The following is a 19,721-nucleotide window of genomic DNA, read 5'->3' as shown; positions in this document are numbered from 1 at the left end:
AGGTTCGTCCGGAGGAGCCTGCTGATTGGCCGGGCAGGCCTACCCCTCCAGGGACAGCGGCTCGCTGATTGGCCGGCACGTTGGGCGCGCGGGAGCCGAGAATCCTGTCAGGCTTGAAGGCAAGGCGCGTTAGGAAAAAGGCGGAGGTAAGGGGGGGGGTTCCTTTTCGCCTGGGAGGAAGGAGGGGGAGCTCGGACGCCTGGGTCCCTTTCAGCCTACGAAAAAAGGGTGCTCGGACGCCTGGGTCCCTAGTCCCTGGGGGAGGGGCGCTGCCTGCTTTGTGCCCTTCCCTCGCTTGAGCGCTCTGTCATACACGTACGTGCTGCATCATCAACCGCCAAATCCAAGTTCTGTGCTCTGAAAACCAACCGTTGGAATCTGCATAAGTCATATAAACTTGTAAATATTTTGCCCTTTTGCATAATGTAATCACTTCCGTGCTTAGCGGGCTAAAGGCCCACGGCATCATGGTCCCTGCATGTAAGTCCTTCCCAAGCTTGTGGGGTTTCACTAAGCAGTGTGCCTACACGTCTGAGGCATAGCTGCGTGCTTGAGGCCGGAAGATGCACTCCTCCGCCCCAGTCGTCCACATACGTGGTGCCATCTCTTCTTCCCATTTCCTCAGTCAAAACGAAGCCTAAATTGTAAACCGCCCAGAGAGCTTCGGCTATTGGGTGGTATAGAAATGAAATAAATAAAAAATCCCATATGAGCCTGCCTGTACCTTACCATCATCTGGAGCCCTGCTTCATGTTCTGTCAACAAACAGCATTAGTCTGATGGGAACATGGCACAGGGCCTTTTCTGTTTTGACACCCCATCTGTGGAGCTCCCTTCCCTGGGAGGTTATATTGAATCCCTCACTGCTTGCCTTTCAGCAAGCAGTAAAGATCATTTTATTTGGCTTGGCTTTTTGTGTGACTGTTTACGAGTTGATTACTGCTCTTGTTCCTAATGGTGTTGCTCTGATTTAAAAAATGAAGGCAATAGTGTGGGTGCATTAAAAAAAAATTGAAATGGCAATTGTATTATAATACATAGTGTTCATGCATAGCACTAAGCCATGGTGTGGTTTATTGAAATTTGGCTTGTCATTGTGTCCGAACCAACCCCTGCAAACAAATCATGATTTATTAACCAGCTACAGGCGACAAATAGAGGCCATGGTTTCTTGTTGGCTTACAAAGTCTGGCTTGCCTAAACCATGGCTTGTTCTGAACCATGGCTTTTCCTTGGCTTGTTTGCACTGCTGTCTGCCCTGAACATGGACATCACCAGATGGTCAATATCGAAATCAGATTGATTATGTACTTTGCAGCCAAAGATGGAGAAGCTCTATACAGTCAGTAAAAACAAGACCTGGAGCTGACTGTGGCTCAGATCATGAGCTTCTTAATGCAAAATTTCGGCTAAGTGGGCCTTAGGAAGCATTACTAACAACAAAGCTAGCGGAGATGACAGTATTCCAGCTGAGCTAGTTAAAATCCTAAAAGATGATGCTGTTAAAGTGCTGCACTCAGATTTTATTTTCTTGGGCTCCAAGATCACCACAGACGGTGACTGTAGCCATGACATTAAAAGATGCTTGCTCCTTGGGAGGGAAGCTATGGCAAACCTAGACAGCAGAGTAAGAAGCAGAGACATCACCTTGCTGACAAAGGTCTGTATAATCAAAGCTATGGTTTTCCCAGTAGCAACGTATGGCTGTGAGAGCTGGACTATAAAGAAGGCTGAGCGCCGAAGAATTGATGCTTTCGAACTGTGGTGCTGGAGAAGACTCTTACGAGTCCCCTGGACTGCAAGGAGGTCAATTCAGTCAATCCTAAAGGAAATCAACCCTGACTGCTCATTGGAAGGACAGATACTGAAGCTGAAGTTCAAATATTTTGGCCACCTAATGCAAAGAGAAAAGTCACTGGAAAAGACCCTGATGCTGGGAAAGATTGAAGGCAAAAGGAGAAGGGGATGGCAGAGGATGAGATGGCTAGATTGCATCACCGATGCAATGAATATGAACCTGAGCACACTCCGGGAGAGAGCTCAGGACAGGAGGGCCTGGCGTGCTATGGTCCATGGTGTCACGAAGAGTCGGACATGACTTAACGACTGAACAACAACAACTGCCCTGAAACAGAGGCACTCAGCCCTGAAAATGAAACTACTCGAAGGCTGGCAAAATAGACAGGAGAGAAACAAACCAGAAAAAGGGAAAACAAGCTGCAGTTTGTTTGCTCATCTACAAGACAATTCATGGCTAAAGCAACAAACCATTCTTAACATAAATCATGGTTTAGCATTATGCCTGAACACAGCCAATTATTTTCGTAGGATTGGCTAACAATCGCAAGGTTCACAGAACTTCTTTTGACTAAGGTAGTGTGTACCCACGTAAAAAATCTCAATTTGCAGCAAAATATACTGGGTCAAAAAATGGTTATACTCTCTACGATGCTATAAACATCAAGCTTTAAAAGTCTGTAATCTGTTGACACTGTATAAATAATAGCAACACATTTGTAATCTAAGTTTCCAAGCTGCTGAGCTGTCTGTCCTGTACCAAACCCTGGACGTTCCTAGAGTGTGATGATGGGTACCAGAATGCACGTAGCCCTGTTCATAATGGCCAGTGTGGCCCCTGCCTGCTGTCTGCTGCCAAAGCTTCTGAAGGGCAGGTTGTAGGTTTTGGGGAGTAAGTTAGTCTGAAATTTTTGTCTTCTCATACAGTTTTTGGAAACCTGCCTGAGGAAGTAATGGACAGATGCAACAAGGTTAAACTCCTACTGAAAAAATGGGAAGTTTCGTTTCTTCAGGAGCACCAGAGGAGACCCAGCAAGGTATGGGGAACACGCTGGATAGGATCTGAGCTTGGGGTTACACATCCCATAGCACCACAGCAGCCATTCAGATTTCCAAATTTGCTCCTTGACAAGTTTGCATTTGCTTTCTAGACTGATGTTCTGGAGGCTCCTGAAGAAATCAAAAGTAAGCGGTATTCTTCTCCTCAGCATGTAACTTTTCTGTGTATTGGGATAGTGGAAGGGATGGAATGTTGGATTTAGGCTAATCAATAGGACAAATGTTTGCTGCTTTGGCATTAGGTTAACAGGCAGTGGGTGCACTTTTATTAATATATCTTACTTTAATAGTGGTTTTCAGTGTACAAAGTGCTTTCCCATTTATCATTTACCATGCTTTGTTTGCAGCTGTGAGCTGTGAGTTCGCAGTTTATAACATGTTTACAAAAAGCTACTGTGGCTACCATAAGCAGAGCTGGACCAACAGTCCATCAGTAGAGTGTTGTCATTCCTGACTGGCAGCAGCTCTGTGGTGCCCATAAACTGGAGAACCCTGAAATATACTGTATGAATTGAACTTGAGGCTTCATAAGTTCATAGCATGTGCTACAGCCAGGTCTCTCCCCATCTCTTGCAATATCTGCTGTAGCTTCGCTCAGTTGATGCTGCACACCTCAATACCTAACCCAGTTAGTGAATTCTTAACCATTAACTGTTAGAACAAGAACTCCCTACAGGCTGGTTCTTAAGTAATTACCTATTGTAAAACCTTCACACCTGTCTCTGCACAGTTGGGTTTTACCATTACCTGAGAGGGGATGCTGGATTTGATGGACCCTGGAATTGATTTGGGCTGGTGATTTCTATGGTGCTCAGAATCCATTCTTAACTGTTTGTGCACAGAACTGTACAAAGAGTACAAGGCACTGAAGGGAACCAAGGGGCAGCAAGGGCTCCCTGTCTCTGAGACAAGCTGCCAGCAAGGAACTCAGGAACCTCCAGTAGCTGAACAGGTAACAAAGGGGCATTTGCACTTTGCAAAAACCTTGTTCTCTGTAAACCCTGATCTTACAGGGGAAATATTTCATACAAAACTGTTTTCCTCTTCTCTAATCAAAACCTCCTGCTTCTTCAAAGCCTCTTAGTCTCACCTGAAACACCCCCTTCTCCATCCTTGTTGCTTCCAGCACCTAAGGGCACAGTCCTATCGATTGTGCCCTCAATGATAGGAAGCCCTGAAGGGAAGGCTTCTAAGAAGGAGGCTGGAGAGGCCTCATGAGAGCTTGTATCCTGGCCTCTCCAGTTTCCTCACCTCCCTACCCACCCACCAAATAAAAGGCCTCCTTTTCTTCTTCTCTGAGGTGGCTTTTCCAACCTTGGAGGGCAGCTGGCATGGTTCTCTCCACACCGGCTGTGAGGAGACGGGGGGGGGGGGGGGTCAGGTCTCCAGCTCTTCCTTCCGAGGTCGGCGCACTGTCTCTGACCTCGAAGGGGGAATCCGCAGTATACTGTGTCCCCTCAGACACTGTCTAGGGGCCATAGGATTCCTCCCTTAAGCACATTATATGGGAGGATGGCTAGGGATTCCAGCTGTGAAGGCTGCAGTGGAGATCAGAACATCCAGAGAGCTTTGGCTATTGGGCAGTATAGATATGTAATAAATAAATAAATAAATAATAAAGTTTGTGGCTGTAGTAGCTTTCATTGCTAGAAATGAAGACTTCCAAGCCATCCCTGACTTTGTTAAGTAACAGAGTAGGTGCATTGGAAACAGTGTGAGTGCTGCAGCATTGCTGGAATATGTTTTGGTAGCTAGACAAATCTAGAAGCTTTATCATCATTCTTTTCTGCAATGGCTCCATTTCTTTTCTTTTTAAATATAAATTTTACAGATTGGTAGTTGTATCCCAACAGTAGTGTTTTCTTCCATTTTCTTTCTCTTTATATGCACGCACACCAGTTGCTTGGGAACATGGGTGAGAGGGTGCTGTTGCGCCCATGCCCTGCTTGAGAGTTCCTGGTTGACAGCTGTTTGGCCACTTTATGAACAGAATGCTGGACTAGATGGACCCTTGGTCTGATCCAGCAGGGCTCATCTTATGTTCTTATATATATTTCCTAAGGTACCTGGCTCAGATTGCTGGGGAACGCACCTGAATCGAGGCCAGGTGGTTCCTAAACTGACCCCACGGGATCAGCACACACTGCAGGCTTCTGCACAGTATTTTGGAATGAAGCTGAAATGCAACCTGGGAGCAGCTATTAAGGTTTGTTTGGTGGGTGACTAACTGTAGCCTTGAGCACAGGCTGGGTACAGAAGTAGCTTGGCTTCTGGAGGCTGAAGATCCTTTAAGAACCAAAGGGATGAACCCTATTAAAACAAAAATATGTGTCCATCACCAAACACATAAGGTTACACCTTCATACTCTGGATTAATTAGTCCTGAATGGCCATTACTCTATGTCTCCATGCTCATGGTCATTAATATTAATAGTTCAGAACTGCAAATCGATAATCGTTCAGTAAAACTGGGGGTGGGGGGAGGTAGCAAGACCCACTCCTTAACCAACCAGGTTGCGACTACAAGACACTGGAATCTGTTAAGGGATAATTTGTATGTGACTCTGAGAAATGTTTTCAGCAAATCAGTCCTTAATCTTCCTTAATCATTGGGATACCATGATTATATTATAGAAACATTTTTATAACACCCAACTAGTCAACCATCCAAAGAAGGTGTTCTATGCATATGCTTGTTTTCACACCAACTTGTGGAACCCAAAAACTCCCACTTCATTAGTCTCTCATGTGCTCATTCTATATACTCTTACCTATCCCCAAATTCAATTCCTTTATCCCGTTGTTTGTCCTATTCGATAAGCACACCATGTCCTGCTTCTCAAAACTTAAATCTTATCTGGTCTTTGGACTTCCTTCTGTTTTGATGTTGCCTGCAAATCTGATGAGTGTACTCTTTGCACCTTGAGCCAGGCGAAATGACCATTCAAATGGTCATTTGCAAAGTTTGGGCACCTTTTCCTTGTTTTTGTCACCTAAAATGAGGGAACCTTTTAGAGCAGAGGTTCCCTTAAGTCCAGAAGAGCTCAGTTCTATTGTGATTCCCAGCTTAACCCTCTGATACAAAACATACAAGTTCATGCCCTAAAGCTCATTCTGGAATGAATTGAAATTCTTGCCGTATTCATATTCGTAATTGCTCTGTTTAGAACTGAGCTCCAGTCACAAACACCAACTGAATGGGTGAAGAACAATAGTTGCATTTACTGTTTAATCATCCTTTGATATGATAAAATGATTACACATCTGTGTTATTTGAACTTGAGTACATACCACATGCATTTCTTTGTACTGGGTCAGCCCCTATCTTCTCTGAATAGTTTTCCAAGTTCTCAGCAGCGTTTTTTCTCAGCCCTCATACCTGATATCCTTTAACTGGAAACATTGGGGAGCAAACCTGAGACATATTACATGCAAAGCAAGTGCTTGATCATTGAGTCACAGTGCATCTCCCTGCAGAAATGAGTGGCCAAAGCTTACTGGTCAGGAGCCAATCATTTAGAGAAGTGTATCCAGAAAGACTTCAGTTGTGATGGGATAGTTGCTTCTCATGCTTGGTTTCAGAAACTTTCTGTGTAGAGGGATGGTGGACTTCTCACATAAAGCAAGAGGAGAGATTGTTTTAGGATGCAGATAGATACACATGCAGAAAACTAACTGATTTTTACTCTTGATCTCAGGAGTGTCCTGTAACTTCAAGGAAATCTCTCACTCCCAGGAGGAAGTCGATCACACTAGTGCAGAAGGACATGCATCAAACCACCAAGGCTGGGACTTCCAAACCACCAGAGGTTCCGTTGTTAAAAAATAGTCCAGATCAACCATCTGGCCCCAATCCCAAGGAACTTGGAGCTCTCCTTTCTTTTTCATTTCCAGAGCTGACTCCTGCTGAACCTCCTGCATCTGAGCCAAAGCCATTGCTGCTAGATAAGTTTCAGCAGCTGAAGCAGACAGTAACCAAACGTCTGAGCAGCCTGGATCCTGGTTGGCTGGACAGGTGCCAAGGGGAAGACCTGCAGTCTGGAGAGGGACCCCTAGGAGACTGCTGTTCTGCCCCAGTTGGCAGGATGGAGCCATGCCAAGGATCACCAAAACTTGATTTCCTGGAAAAATGGGGTCCTCATCCCCACACTGGAGAGAGGAAATGGGAGACACATAGCATTTCTCCCAGGGGTAACTGCCAGGGAGACATGCTAGAGAAGCAGCCCCTGGGCCAAACCGGTGGAAACATCTGCAGGCCAAGTATGCAGGATAACCAGGCTGCAGGTAAGACCCCAAGCGAAGAAGGGGCAAATGTAGCACTCACTGAAGCCAAAGCTGAGTTTTCCACCATCAAGTATATCCATACACTGGAGACTCACGTAAAGGGTGCCGCTCAGAAAACGGATGAGCACCTTCTGGAACAAGCATCATCAAGGTTGAAAGGTGCCTTCCGTGAGGTGGAGAACGGGCAGCTTTGTCTGCCCAGGAGAGGAAAAGCCTCTCGCAAAAAGACACTACTGGAAGCCAAAGCCCATGAAGATGATGGCATGGACCATTCCAAAGGTGGCACCTCTGGTGTAAAGCGCAAGAGGACTAAAGAACTAGTGGGGGATGGGAAGTGTGTCAAAAAGCGACGTAGTGTCAGTCAAAAGCCAGGTCTTGGTGAATATGACTTTGATGGTCAGGATACTGCAGAGGTACAAGAGGAAAGGGAAATAGTTTCCCCCTTCCCCTCTGAAAACCTACTTGGGGAAGTCAATGGAGAGGAGTGTCCCAAGCGATCCAGCACCTCAGCTTGCAGGTATGTCCCTTTCTGGAACTGGGAACTGTTTTATTTCTGTTGTGCGGCCCAGAAACAGCCTGGTGAGTTGCTGCTAAGTGTGGCCTTAGTTTTAGGAGAAAGGCTGGCTGGATAGGTTTCACTGAACACTCCTGCTCCTTGCTGAGTCAAGCATCCTAGAGCAAAACTCCCCCACTCAGTTATAACCTCGTGTAACCTTCCCTCCTCTGTTGGGCTAAGTTCACATAGACTTGTACTAGAAAAGAGGAGTTTGTGCAGGCTGTGTCGGATGATGCAGCCTGTCCTGATCCTCACTCCACAAATTACTATCTCATCAAATAGTCATTTCAAGAAATACCTTATTGCAATGTTTTTCATACTAGTAGTGGTCATAATGTAATGTGTTATTCAAGCCTCTGACCTACCCTAATCCAATTGGGAGAAGCTATTCCCAAACAGATGCTTCTTTTCAGCTCTACTAATTTTCCCCAGAAATTATACGTAGGTATATTGTGATCTTGTGGTGACATTTCAAGAGCCTCTTTTGCATATCCCAATAAATTCAACCACATCAAAAAGATTATGTGCAAAATTTATCATGATGTATACATTTAAAGCAAAGGCCACCACCCCCCACCACAAACTGGTTTTAGCTTGTTTAGTAGTTGAATATGCTTTTAGGTGTTTAAATTATTTATTGTTTTATACTGTTTAAATTGATTTTATCTGTATGCCGCCCTGAGATCTTAATGATATAAGGTGGGATAGAAATGTATTAAATAAATAAATAATAAATAAAACAATCCAGTGATTATGGCTGAAGACAGTGTGCTGCAAAGTGTAGGCAAAGTACAGTGCGCCAAGTTCACAGAGCATATTGGCTTGGATTTTCAGATAAGCTAACTTAAGCTGCAATCCTTTTCACACTTACCAGGGAGTTAGTCCCATTGAACATAATGGGGCTTACCTCTGAGTATAGGGTTGCATTGTAAAGGGAGTTTGCTGAAAGCCAGTTTCCATTCCCTCCTCTCCACTGCAGTTACCTGTGACCCCTGAAAAGCCTCTCCAGAGTTCAGAAGCCCCTCCTAATAATGTGAGCAAGCTGCTGAAGGGAGGAGGAAATGGGGAAGCTTTCCTTGTACTTCCTTTAGGGCACAATCCTATGCATGCTTAGACAGAAAAAAAATCCTACAACTCCCAGCATTCCCCAGCCAGCCATGCTGGGAGTTGTAGGATTGTTTTCTATCTAAACATACATAGGATTGCACCCTAAGTTAACAAATTAGGATCTAAGTCTCATTTGGGGCAATTCCGTCATCCCCCAGCAGCCCCCATGCCTTATCCCACATTGTTCAGGAGGGCCTCGCAATCCACCAGTAAGGCTTTCCAGGATGGTGCAGATGGCTCCAAGAGGGAAGGAAGGACAGAAACATTCTTTCTGTGAAATTCCTTAAGTAAATTTAACAGGATCCAAACCCATGTGTGAGATAGCATGGACCAATGGGCTAGGAAGGAAAAGAATATTGAAAATGTAATTGAGGAGAACTGATGTGATTTCACACTTGGGAAAAGGGGATCCCCTCCCCTTCTCTCTAAAGGCATGCGTATTGCATAAAGCTAGTCTTGTTTATGCATCTTCCCCAGGGAAACTTGGGAACAATGCAGGGGCTGTGGTTAGCTAAGGGCAGGAGCCATCGCTCAGTAGTAGAGCACCTGCTTTGCATACAGAAGGTCCCAAGTTCGATCCCTGGCATCTCCATTTTTTTTTCTCACTTTGGGTGATTTGCACAAATTTAACGGGTTTTTCCAACTTCAGGAAGATTTGTGCAAATTCAACTTTATTATTATTAAACTTTTGGGGAAATTTGTGCAAATTCACTAAAGCATAGTAACTACTGCACTTATGTGAATAAACAAAATAAACTGTGCTTTGCCAATGAACGCTTTTGCGCTAGTTAGTGGAGTAGCAGAGTAGGTTGTACTGCAAAGGCCCATGGGATATGTTCCAGGAGTGGGCAGGAGAACTAAGGAGGAAACAAGCCACTGTCTGTCAGGAGTAACGTGGGTTAGTGAGTGAACAACAAACCCACTGTAGCTTATTTTCAGGGTGGCCTATCCACACAGCACATAGTCAAACTATGGAATTTGCTACCATGAGGTGTAGCGATGGCCACCAATTTGGATGGCTTTAAAAGGGGGTTAGACAAATTCCTGGAGGAGAAGGCTATCAAGGCCTACTAGTCCTTATGCCTCTATGCCACCTCCAGTATCAAAGGCAGTATGCCTATGTACACCCGTTGCTGGGGAACTTGGGCAGGAGGGTGCTATTGCACTCATGTCCTGCTTGTGGTTTTCCTGTCGACAGCTGGTCACCTGCTGTGGTTTTAAGCTTTCATATTTTATATTGTTTTATGCTGCATTCTGTGGTTTTAATTTTTGTCACCTGCCCAGAGAGCTTCAGCTATTGGGCAGTATAGAAATGAAATAAATAAATAAATTTTCCTGATGCTTCCGGCTGAACATCAGGAAAAACTTCCTGACTGTTAGAGCAATATGACAATGGAACCAATTACCTAGGGAGGTGGTGGGCTCTCCCACACTGGAGGTGTTCAAGACGAGGCTGGACAGCCATCTGTCAGGGATGCTCTGACCTGGATTCCTGCATCGAGCAGGGGGTTGGACTCGATGGCCTTGTAGGCCCCTTCCAACCCTTCTATTCTATTCTATTCTATTCTATTCTATTCTATTCTATTCTATTCTAAATACTGTGTGAACAGAATGCTGGACTAGTGGACCCTTGGTCTGATCCAGCAGTGCTCTTCTTATGTTCCTATGTGACATGTGTATCAGCCCTTTAAAACATCTCCAGTTTTTAGTCTGCATGTGCACCCTGCTCTCTTTTTGTTAGTGTCTGTCACAGCCAGAGCAAAATAACTGCTAAATTTAAGCACAATGTTGTGGTCTTTATGATAGAGAGAGCTTGTCTCTTTCCAGGGCACCACCAAAGAAGGAGGGCAACTTTGTGCGTCTCAATCTCAAGAAGAAATCATGCGTGAAAGGGTATGCCTTGAAGGGGAAACAGCTTCGTAAACAGGTGAAGTGCCTCTTGACCCAGAGAGTGTTATTTACAAGCCTGTTGGGTGAGATAGAGTTGGAATGAATTTAGACAAGGTTTTATTTGTTATTTATTTCTTAAATGTATGAATATAAAATAAATTTCTCTAGGCATTTTAGAATAAGGGAACCTTGGCTCCCACGCTCACTAGACCTGAATGGAACTTAAACTAGAATATAGGATTTTTAAAAATAAATATATTGAATAGTTTCCCAAAAAAGAATATTTATATTTGAAACATTTTGGGAAATTACAAACTAATCTCATGCCCAGTGGCTTTGTTGCCGCTTCATTTTTCCTTGTGGTGTGGGCATCCCTCTTTCTCATAGCTCTTCTGCAGGGGTGCCCCCCGCCAACAAATTTAGGCCCACCCAGCAAATTTAGATAAATGGGAGATGTGAATAATTTGGGTTTAGAAAATGGATGCTACCCAGAACATAACACAGTAGGTATGTGTTCTTTTTATCACCCACCCCTTTGATTCATTATCCTGTTAGGCAGGGAGTAGATGCCTAAACCTGTGAGCAGACCCTTAGCTTAGGTGCACATCTTGATGGTAACAAATTCCTAGTTCTAGAAAACACCTGGAGGAAACCTACTAACAAAGCATTTGTAGCCTTCCGTTATACAGAGAGCAAAGTAGATACTGCATTTGTCAACATTTTAGTCACTTCATGTAGATAACTTATTTTCACTTCAAACACACATAAATCCATTGAGTAAGAGATTTCCATCACTGACTTGCTCACTGTGAACTATTGCCTTCACTCTTTCACCTGGGCCTGCAAATGAGAATCTCTTGGCTCCTCTAGGAACTGAGTTCAGCATAGGTGTCTCAGAAAGCTACAGCTTTCAAACATTGGTATACTGTCCAAGGCAGTGTACAATGAATCATCAAACAAAAATACAGTGATAAAACAGTGATAAATACAGTGATAAATAGTTTTTGATTAAGGGCTGCCTCTCCACAGTCTTGGATCATGACCAGGGTGGGTGCATTTCAGTGCTGCCTTCATCTAATAACTGCAGTTGAATATATGTTGCTTAATTGGATGACTGGACAAAATTGTTGGCTTAAAATGCAAGTCCATGAACACAAAAGGTGAGTGTATCTCAGAAGGAAATCTCAGGCTTTTTGTAAATCAGAGGCTGTTCTCACAGGTGAGAACTGCATGTACCTTTCTTGCTCCAAAGTGTTTGAGGAAACGAGCCCTGAGCTTCTAACTTGGGCAGCTCTGTCTGATCTCCCTTCCTCTCACTGCAGTCCCAATTAGACAAAGCTGACAGCCCTTTAATATGGAATTGCACAGGGCTGTTACAGTAAATAGGCTGTTACGTAGAACTGCCAAGTGGGTGCATCACTTTCTGGATCTGGGACAACTAAACAGACTGAGGTCTCTGTCTGCATTTGTCTTCATTTCAGTCCTTAACTCACTTTTTTCATGCTGAACTAGAGAATCACCTTTAATGGGTCAATAGGAATAAGCCTTAGAGCAACATAGTGCCCGCAGGCACCAATGCACCCCTGGGCACCTCTCTTGGTGCTTACCAAGGTGCCCTACCTCTCCCACTTTTTTTAAAAAAAATCAACACGTTTTCTTACCAGCAGCTGAGGTTTCTGCTAGTGCTGAAAGCTGGGGATTCAAAGGAATTGTTTAGTGTGTTGGGCTCAGACCCCACTTCTGCCTTATGCTCAGTCTTTTGGGCAAGTTGCATATCCTTTGCCACATCTCTCATGGCAGCCATTTTGTGGTGGTGCCCAGGACAGTTTATCAGATTGCCAAAATCTGGCCCAAAAGGTTGCCTGCCTTTTCCTTAGAGGATATGGTGTGCTGGGGCCCATGTGGAGGTAGAAGCTAGTCCCAATCCCCCTTCTGCCTGGTTCCCTGAAGTCAAACCATGTAGGAAGGGGCAGGGCAGGCCCCTGTTGGCTTAGCCTGCAGCTTGATGTCTTCACAGGTATGGAAGCAGAAGTGGCAGAAAAAGGGAGAACAGTTTGGTGGAGGTGGCAGACCCTTGGACCGAGGCTCTGACACTTGCTTCAGATGTGGGGGACTCGGTCACTGGGCTTCACAGTGCAAGGGGAGAGGTAAGTCTGGCTGTCATGGTCAAACCCCAAGGCCAGGTCATAGAATCCAGGCCAGGTATTAGCATGGATTGCATTCATTTTAATCTACAAAGAGGCACAAGACCAGTCAAGTATGTTTTGGATGGCTGCAGAGAGAAGCACAAAAGAAGGGGCAGGAGGAGCCACATGCATTTGGCTCGTGAAAACTGATTTTATAAGAAACCTCTATGAGCCCTCAATATCCTTCTATTAGGAAGAATTTCAGTAGGGTGAGGCTCTTAATCTGGCTGGAAAGTTTTCTTCATAACCCATTAAATAATTTGAATGTGGGTTTTTTTCTGATTCTTACAGAATTTACAGAATGTTGGAGCCATTACAGAGCAAAATAGTTTAAATAAGTACTGATGTGCAATCAAATGGTAATGAGAGTAGCCAGAGCAAAGTTCCACTAAAAGGAGGGGAGGCATTCTGTTTAACAGCAATTTCATCTTTAAAATTTTTCTGTTAAACAGAAGGGAGAGTGTTTCCTTCAGGATAGTGGGTTCATTAATCAGAATGAACTCATTAGAAAAAGCTTCCTCTCACACCTTTGCAGAAGGACCCTCCTCTGTCAGCTGTCACCACCAGCAGCCATTCCTGCAGGCTGTGCTGAGGGAGATGAGAGGGAGAAACAGAGCCATTCCACCAGCCCCAATTCCCTCCCCATTCCTTTCTCCTTATGTGTTGTGTCTTTTTCAATTGTGAGCTTGCAGGCAAGGCTGTCTTCTTTTACCTATTATTTGGAAGCCACTCCAAGAGCCTTTTTGGCTGAGGAGCAGCATAAAAATAAAGAAAATAAGGCCATGAAGACCACCTACATTCTGTGTCTTAATGGAGCGTATTGTATGAAAGACCCTTTTTCTTGCCATAAGATTAGCATATCATGCAGATAATGGCTGCATTTGTATGTTCACATCCTCCCCTTTCCTCCTGTCGTGTAGCTTGTGAGGAGATTGGAAAAGTTCACTTCCATTTTCAACTAACTGCAGTTACTTGTTCTGTCCAGTCAAACAGTGGTTAGTGTTAACTGTGGCTTAGTGAAACAGGCCAAGATTAACCATGGTTAATGATCCTGGCTTGTTTCACTAAACCGAAGTGTTAGTACTAACCACTGATAGTCCAGGTTTGAACATCATAAGTAACTGCAGTTAGTTGAAAAGGAAGCAAAAGCTTATTTTCACCTCCTTGTGACTGTGCTGAGGGAGGAGAGGGGCGCACACAAGCATGAGAGCCGTGCACATAACATTAAACTGTGGTTAATGATCCTGTGGTTTAGTGTTGCATACGAACCAGGACAAATGTTTATATGTTGATTTCCATGTTTGCAGAAGGATGACGATGTTAGGAAGCTGCTTTAGACCAGTGTTCCATCTAGTTCATTATTGTCTATGGACTCTAAACTGATTGGCAACAGCTCTCCAGGGTTTCAAGACAGGAGATGCCAGGGATTGAACCTTTGTTTACAGTGTGCTCTACCACTGAGCTATGGCTCTTTCCCAAAAGGGGGAAGCTCTTTCTTTAATTGTTTTGAATATTCTGAAGCAACATCCCTTCTCTTACCACAGTGGTGGAACAGCTCTCTGCTACTGACCCCAAACTAGAGCAAAATGGTTGTGCTTCTGAAGAGGAAGTGCCACTGCTAACTCTGGAGGAAGTGGCTCAGATGACTAACACAGCCTACAGCAAGCTTTCAGGTAGGGAACAAAGGCTGCACTGGTAGTGCTAGAGAACCTTTTTGTGAACCGCCCAGAGAGCTTCGGCTATTGGGCGGTATAGAAATGAAATAAATAAATAAATAAACCTGGTCTAGTTTATTGCTACGTTGGCTCAAGCCATGAAGAATAATTTGTCAGTTCTGTGTCAGTTCTTCCACTGGCCTATCCCTGTCCATGGTTTCTGGTTTCATTGCCCCATCCCCCCTTTTTAATGTTTTTTATTTATTTTCTATAAGCAGATACGAGTATAATGGCTTTACATGAACAAACAACTTTTACAACTTAAGCCAAATGCACACATCTCCTACATGAAGTGAAAACTGAAGACCTTACATCATTATCACTAGCCAAAGGAAAGTGCATACACACTTCTCCAGTCATGCTCTAACAGTGCAATATCGCTTACTCCCAGGGAAGTTTGTATGAGATTGTAACCTAAGGGCTTTTCCTGCAATTTGTTCACTTAAGCAGTTGCTCAAATGAATAAGAAAAACGCATAAGCAGAGGGTTCAAATTGCACATAACAGTATAATGTCCCTTGCTTCAAGCATTCATCTTGAGAGTGATGCTACTTAATATCTGGAAAAGGAATGAATAGCAAAGTTAGCCAGGTTTGCAGGATGATAAAATCCTAAGGAAACTGTGAGGAGGATTTCCAAACTGGGCAGTGGGCAACAGAATGATAGATGAGTATCAGTATATATAATTGCACATTGAGATGGTCTGACAGGACAGGAGGGGCTTCTGGACGGGCTCTTCAGCACCACTTGGAGGATACTCATGGGAGCAACAGCGCTGCCACTGATAGGAATTCTCAGCACCACATCCAGCTGTTCACAGGGCTATGTGTGAGCCATGTGAGCATGGAATCTAGACTCACAATTTGGCATTGCGTCTGCTGGGTTGACAGAGAAAATGAAAATGGGGTCTCTTCATCAGTCTTTTTTCCAGCCTTAGGTGTTGTAAGTGAGCTACAGAACATTTAATATCTGCTCAGAGAACATTAGTTATTGGGAAGATTTGAAATGTAATAAATAAAATCAGTAATTTCCCTACCCAGTAGGTATTCATAACTTCTTCCTCCTTATTCCCCAGTGAAGAGTGAAAGCAGCCAAGGAGCCCCAAAGCAGCTTCCTCAGGAGCAAGAGGTTTACCTTCATGTGCAGAGGCCTGTGTACGAACTCCTCCCTCCACCTGCTCCAGTAGAACCTCTCTACAAACTGGAGCAGGATGGGAAGGTGAGAGGTAAGGCTCAGAAAGAAGTCCAGCTATTGCCAAGCACCATGTAGCGGGGAGGCAGAACTTGTCATGTGGCACAAGCCATCATGCGCCAGCCCAGCCTTCCCAATTTGCATCTGGTCTCATGTCATGGTTCCTTTTGGCTGTACCAGTGGATAAGCAAAGGGTCGGCTTGGGAACCAAGTGGCGTGTGAGGACTGGCTGTGCTGAATGTGTGCATTGGATCCCCACACAAAAAGGCCTTGTGCAGCAGTGCCTGTTGCACGTGTTGTAGGTAAACCCCAGTTGTTCTGGCTCCCAGACCGTGCTCCTTGTTGTCTCTGCTCTAATTTATTAGACCTTACTGCTGGGAATACAGCCTAGTTGCTGGGGCCATCAGATTTCTGTTGCAGTCTACTGAGCCACCCTCACCAAGCCTGGTGCCCTCCAGATGTGTTGGGCTACTGCTCCCATCATTCCCAGCCAGTCCAACACATCTGGAGGGCACCAGGCTGGGGGAGCCTGCCCGTAGCCCAGAACTTAGGAGTGGAATCCAGAAGCCTTGGATCAGAGTCCCTTCATTTGGCAGCTGAAGCTGTGCGTAACACGCCTTAGTTCTCTCCTCCTGCTGCCATGGGTGTTGAACCCTTGCTGGGGCCAGGCACAGTCTCTTTCCTGACTGTGTGTGTGTGTGTGTCTGTGTCTTGTGCAGAGACCCCTCCTGAAGTGTTCCAAGCGCTGGCTGAGCTGGGTTACACCTCCTTCCGGCCAGGGCAGGAAGCAGCAGTGATGAGGATACTCTCGGGTAAGGCAGTTTGCTTGCATTAAACCAGGGCAAAATGCTTGCTCATGTCACTGGGAGCAAAGTGAATGAAAGGTTTACATAAAAAGCAAGGACAGCCATGTTTGTCCACGAGAGGGAGGGAATTGAAATCCACAGTTTTGAATAATATACCTTTATTGGGTGCGCCAGAATTTCACAAAATTGTGTGCAAGGTTTTGAGTTCTCCAGAAGTCTTAATTGGGCTACAACATCCTTTGCCAAACTGGTGACCTCAGATGTTTTGGACTGCAAGTTCCATCATTCCCATCATGGTCAGAGAGAGCTGTAATCCCAAACATCTGGAGGGCATTAGGTTGGGGAAGGCTAAGCTACTTGGTACAAAGAGCAAGGAGAGGGGGAAGAAACAAAAAACTCCCCAAATTTAGGCCAGATGTTGTGGTCATGAGGTCTTCATTTTAGACCAAGACTCAAGATGGAGATTGGAGATTGAATTAATTAGTCAATTAATAGGTGCTGCAGGTATCAGGTTATGAATTCTGGGACAAATTCTGGGACCTTGAATGCTGGGACAAAGAAGGCTGACTCCTATTTCTGAAAATGTAAAGACCAGCAGTTACCTAGATCTGTCTCCTGCTTTGGATGAAATATACAGGTTCCTAGGTGGATAGAGAGCAGAAGTAAAGAGAAACATGATGGTCTTTATATTGGCAAAGCTGGAGATCAATTTTAGGTGGTGCAATAGGTAAAAAAACCAAATTGTGTAGTATTACCTAGTGGCTGTAGGGAATGGAACCCTCAAATTCAAAGCCCCTCTTCAGGTGGTAAAAAATAATCTTTCTCTAGTGGTAGATTCTGTCCCAAACAGCTAAATATGGTATTCCCCAAGACACATAAAAAGCGAAGATAGCCACCTTTGGTTTCCACCCCTGCTGCCCAGATGTGCAGGGTGCTTCAGTCCATGCTGGTCTCTGACCAGTTCAAAGGACCAGCAGGGACCAATGTGGTGGTATTCCAGATGAATCCTGGTGGGAAAGTTGTCTGCCTTTTCTGGGATACTTCTGACGCTACAGTTGGCAACAGACAAGGCTGCCTTAGGGTAAATTTCAGCGGTCATGGGAATCCAGCCTTTCTCAACTTTCTTCCTGAGTTGTGAGGTCTTTTTGAATGCTCTGGATATGTGGCTGTTATGTCTCAAGCCTGTCAGCTGGCCCAATTAAAATGCATGTTTTGCTTTATATCTGGGTGGCTCCTTGTTCTGAAACAAGTGGGGCGGAAAGATGACCTGGAACAATGCCCGTTTCTCTTCTCGTCTCTTTGGGCAACGGATGGCACAGATTCCCCAATCATTCAGATGTACAATGGAGTCTCCAGGTGTTATGTAGCTGGAACTTTTTGTCAGGAGCCGGGAGAAGCCTCCAGCTTTTCCCTGTTTCTGCTGTTCTGTGCAAGAGGCCCCTGTGCATCCTTGCCAGCTCTCCAGCCTGATTTCAGCACCGCCCATGCAGCCGCCTTCTGTGGACAGCTCGCTGCCCTCAAGTGCTCACACAGGGCTTCTGCTGGCCTGGTAGATAGGCTTCGAAGAGGTCTCTCGACTGGCTTCCTGCAGTTTGTTGGTGGAGCCCTCGCTGCTCACCTTAACTGCATAACAAGTGCTACTAGCCCCTGGAGGTCTGGTCTCCTCCTGTCTCCCCAGTGGGAGCGCCTGTCCTGCTGTTTGATCCCAGATTATAGAATCATAGAATGATTCTATGATGCTCATGTGGGTCCCATTTGCTTCCCTGCTCTGCAAGAAGGACAGATGGAGGGGGTGGGACGTCTCTGAACCCGGCACAGTGAGTTTCAGGTGAGGGGCCATTAGTGCCGAAGGGAGCTGTGGCAATCGCTGCATGAAAGAGAATGTGGGGTAGCATTCAGCCTGGACCAGGGAGAGCCAGGTTCAAATCCCAGCTCGGTCAGAAAGGTCACTGGGTGACTTTGGGCAAGCTGCCCTCTCTTGACCTAACCGGCTGCGCAGGGTTGTGAGGCTAAAATTGGGACTGGACAGGTCTGTGCACCACCTCCCTGAGCTGCCTGGAGAATGGGCAGGATAAAAACGTCACAAATGCAGTGAGTGCACTGCTGAAGCCTCCTTGTCTGCAGGGCAGGCAAAGGGAGAGAGAGTCTGCATGAGGGTGGCCAGTGCAGAGGAAGCTCCAGCCGCCAATCCTGCTGCTGCCCTTCCTCATTCTCCCCCATCTCCAACAGGGCTCCCTACACTGGTGGTCCTGTCAACAGGAATGGGAAAGTCTCTCTGTTACCAGCTCCCTGCTTACCTGTACAGCAAGCGCTCCAAATGCATCACTTTGGTGATCTCGCCATTGGTGTCACTGATGGATGACCAAGTAAGTTTGCAGATGCCTTTGGATGTGGGCATGTTGTGATTTCCTTGCTTATGATCCAGGGAAAGTAGGGGAAGGAAGCACTCTGGGCTCCAGATGTCCCTTTCTGGTATCCACAGGAGTTACGGTGGCAGTGACTTCAGTTCTTCCAGGGGTATTACTCTCTCAGAACCTCCAGCTTCTTGAAATATGATCCTTTCCAAGTGGAGGGATCACAACCATTGCTTCTGCCTGGATTCAAAGGCAACCTGATATCAATTAAAGGAGGGAACATGTCGGTACAAATTTGAAATCTGGTTTTCAAAATTTAATTTTGAAGGGCATGTACAAAAAGAAATTCTTGATTAGATTTAAGTCATGATGTTAGGTAGCAGGGCTAGAAAGACTACTGCCTGAGTCACTGCTAGTGAGGACAAACAATACCGGACTGGACCGGACCTGTGGTTGCTTCCTGAATTGGTAGAAGGCAGGCTTCAGATGTATGCAGCAGTATCCATAATATGGAATTTTGCTTAAGAGGTTCAGGCTACAAGAATATACATTCCTATTTTTGCAAGCGGACTCCCATTGAAAGGATTTGCTCACATCTTTGTCTCCTGACATATTTCAGCTCCAGTCTAGATCAAGTCTTGGTCTTGAACTAAGAGTCAGAGCCACGTCTCTCCTCTCTCGTTTTCATAGGCAGGGTGCTACTGCTCAATGTTCTTTCAGTGTCAACAGCACACTAGATGCTGTACAGAGCACAGAAGTGGTACAGTCCCAGCCCAC

At 45.3% G+C, this 19,721-nt stretch overlaps 1 protein-coding gene across 1 annotated transcript in view; it reads left to right on the top strand.

Moving 5' to 3' along the window:
• The first annotated feature begins 93 nt into the window (after positions 1-93).
• Positions 94-19,721, top strand: part of RECQL4 (RecQ like helicase 4) — a 39,737-nt gene continuing 20,109 nt past the window's right edge. Inside the window, exons 1-12 of the mRNA XM_084848539.1 lie at positions 94-146; positions 2,725-2,834; positions 2,949-2,982; positions 3,699-3,808; positions 4,919-5,062; positions 6,555-7,657; positions 10,631-10,730; positions 12,711-12,840; positions 14,424-14,552; positions 15,669-15,818; positions 16,504-16,596; positions 18,820-18,956. Coding sequence (XP_084704665.1) covers positions 2,751-2,834; positions 2,949-2,982; positions 3,699-3,808; positions 4,919-5,062; positions 6,555-7,657; positions 10,631-10,730; positions 12,711-12,840; positions 14,424-14,552; positions 15,669-15,818; positions 16,504-16,596; positions 18,820-18,956 — 2,214 coding nt within the window. The 5' untranslated portion in view covers positions 94-146; positions 2,725-2,750. The remainder of the gene's footprint in view (positions 147-2,724; positions 2,835-2,948; positions 2,983-3,698; positions 3,809-4,918; positions 5,063-6,554; positions 7,658-10,630; positions 10,731-12,710; positions 12,841-14,423; positions 14,553-15,668; positions 15,819-16,503; positions 16,597-18,819; positions 18,957-19,721) is intronic.

The sequence above is a fragment of the Heloderma suspectum genome, chromosome 4 (assembly GCF_057233095.1).
Source record: "Heloderma suspectum isolate Gila_16-S chromosome 4, 16-S_ref, whole genome shotgun sequence".
In the NCBI taxonomy this organism is placed as follows: Eukaryota; Metazoa; Chordata; class Lepidosauria; order Squamata; family Helodermatidae; genus Heloderma; species Heloderma suspectum.
This window is presented reverse-complemented; position numbering and strand designations above follow the sequence as displayed.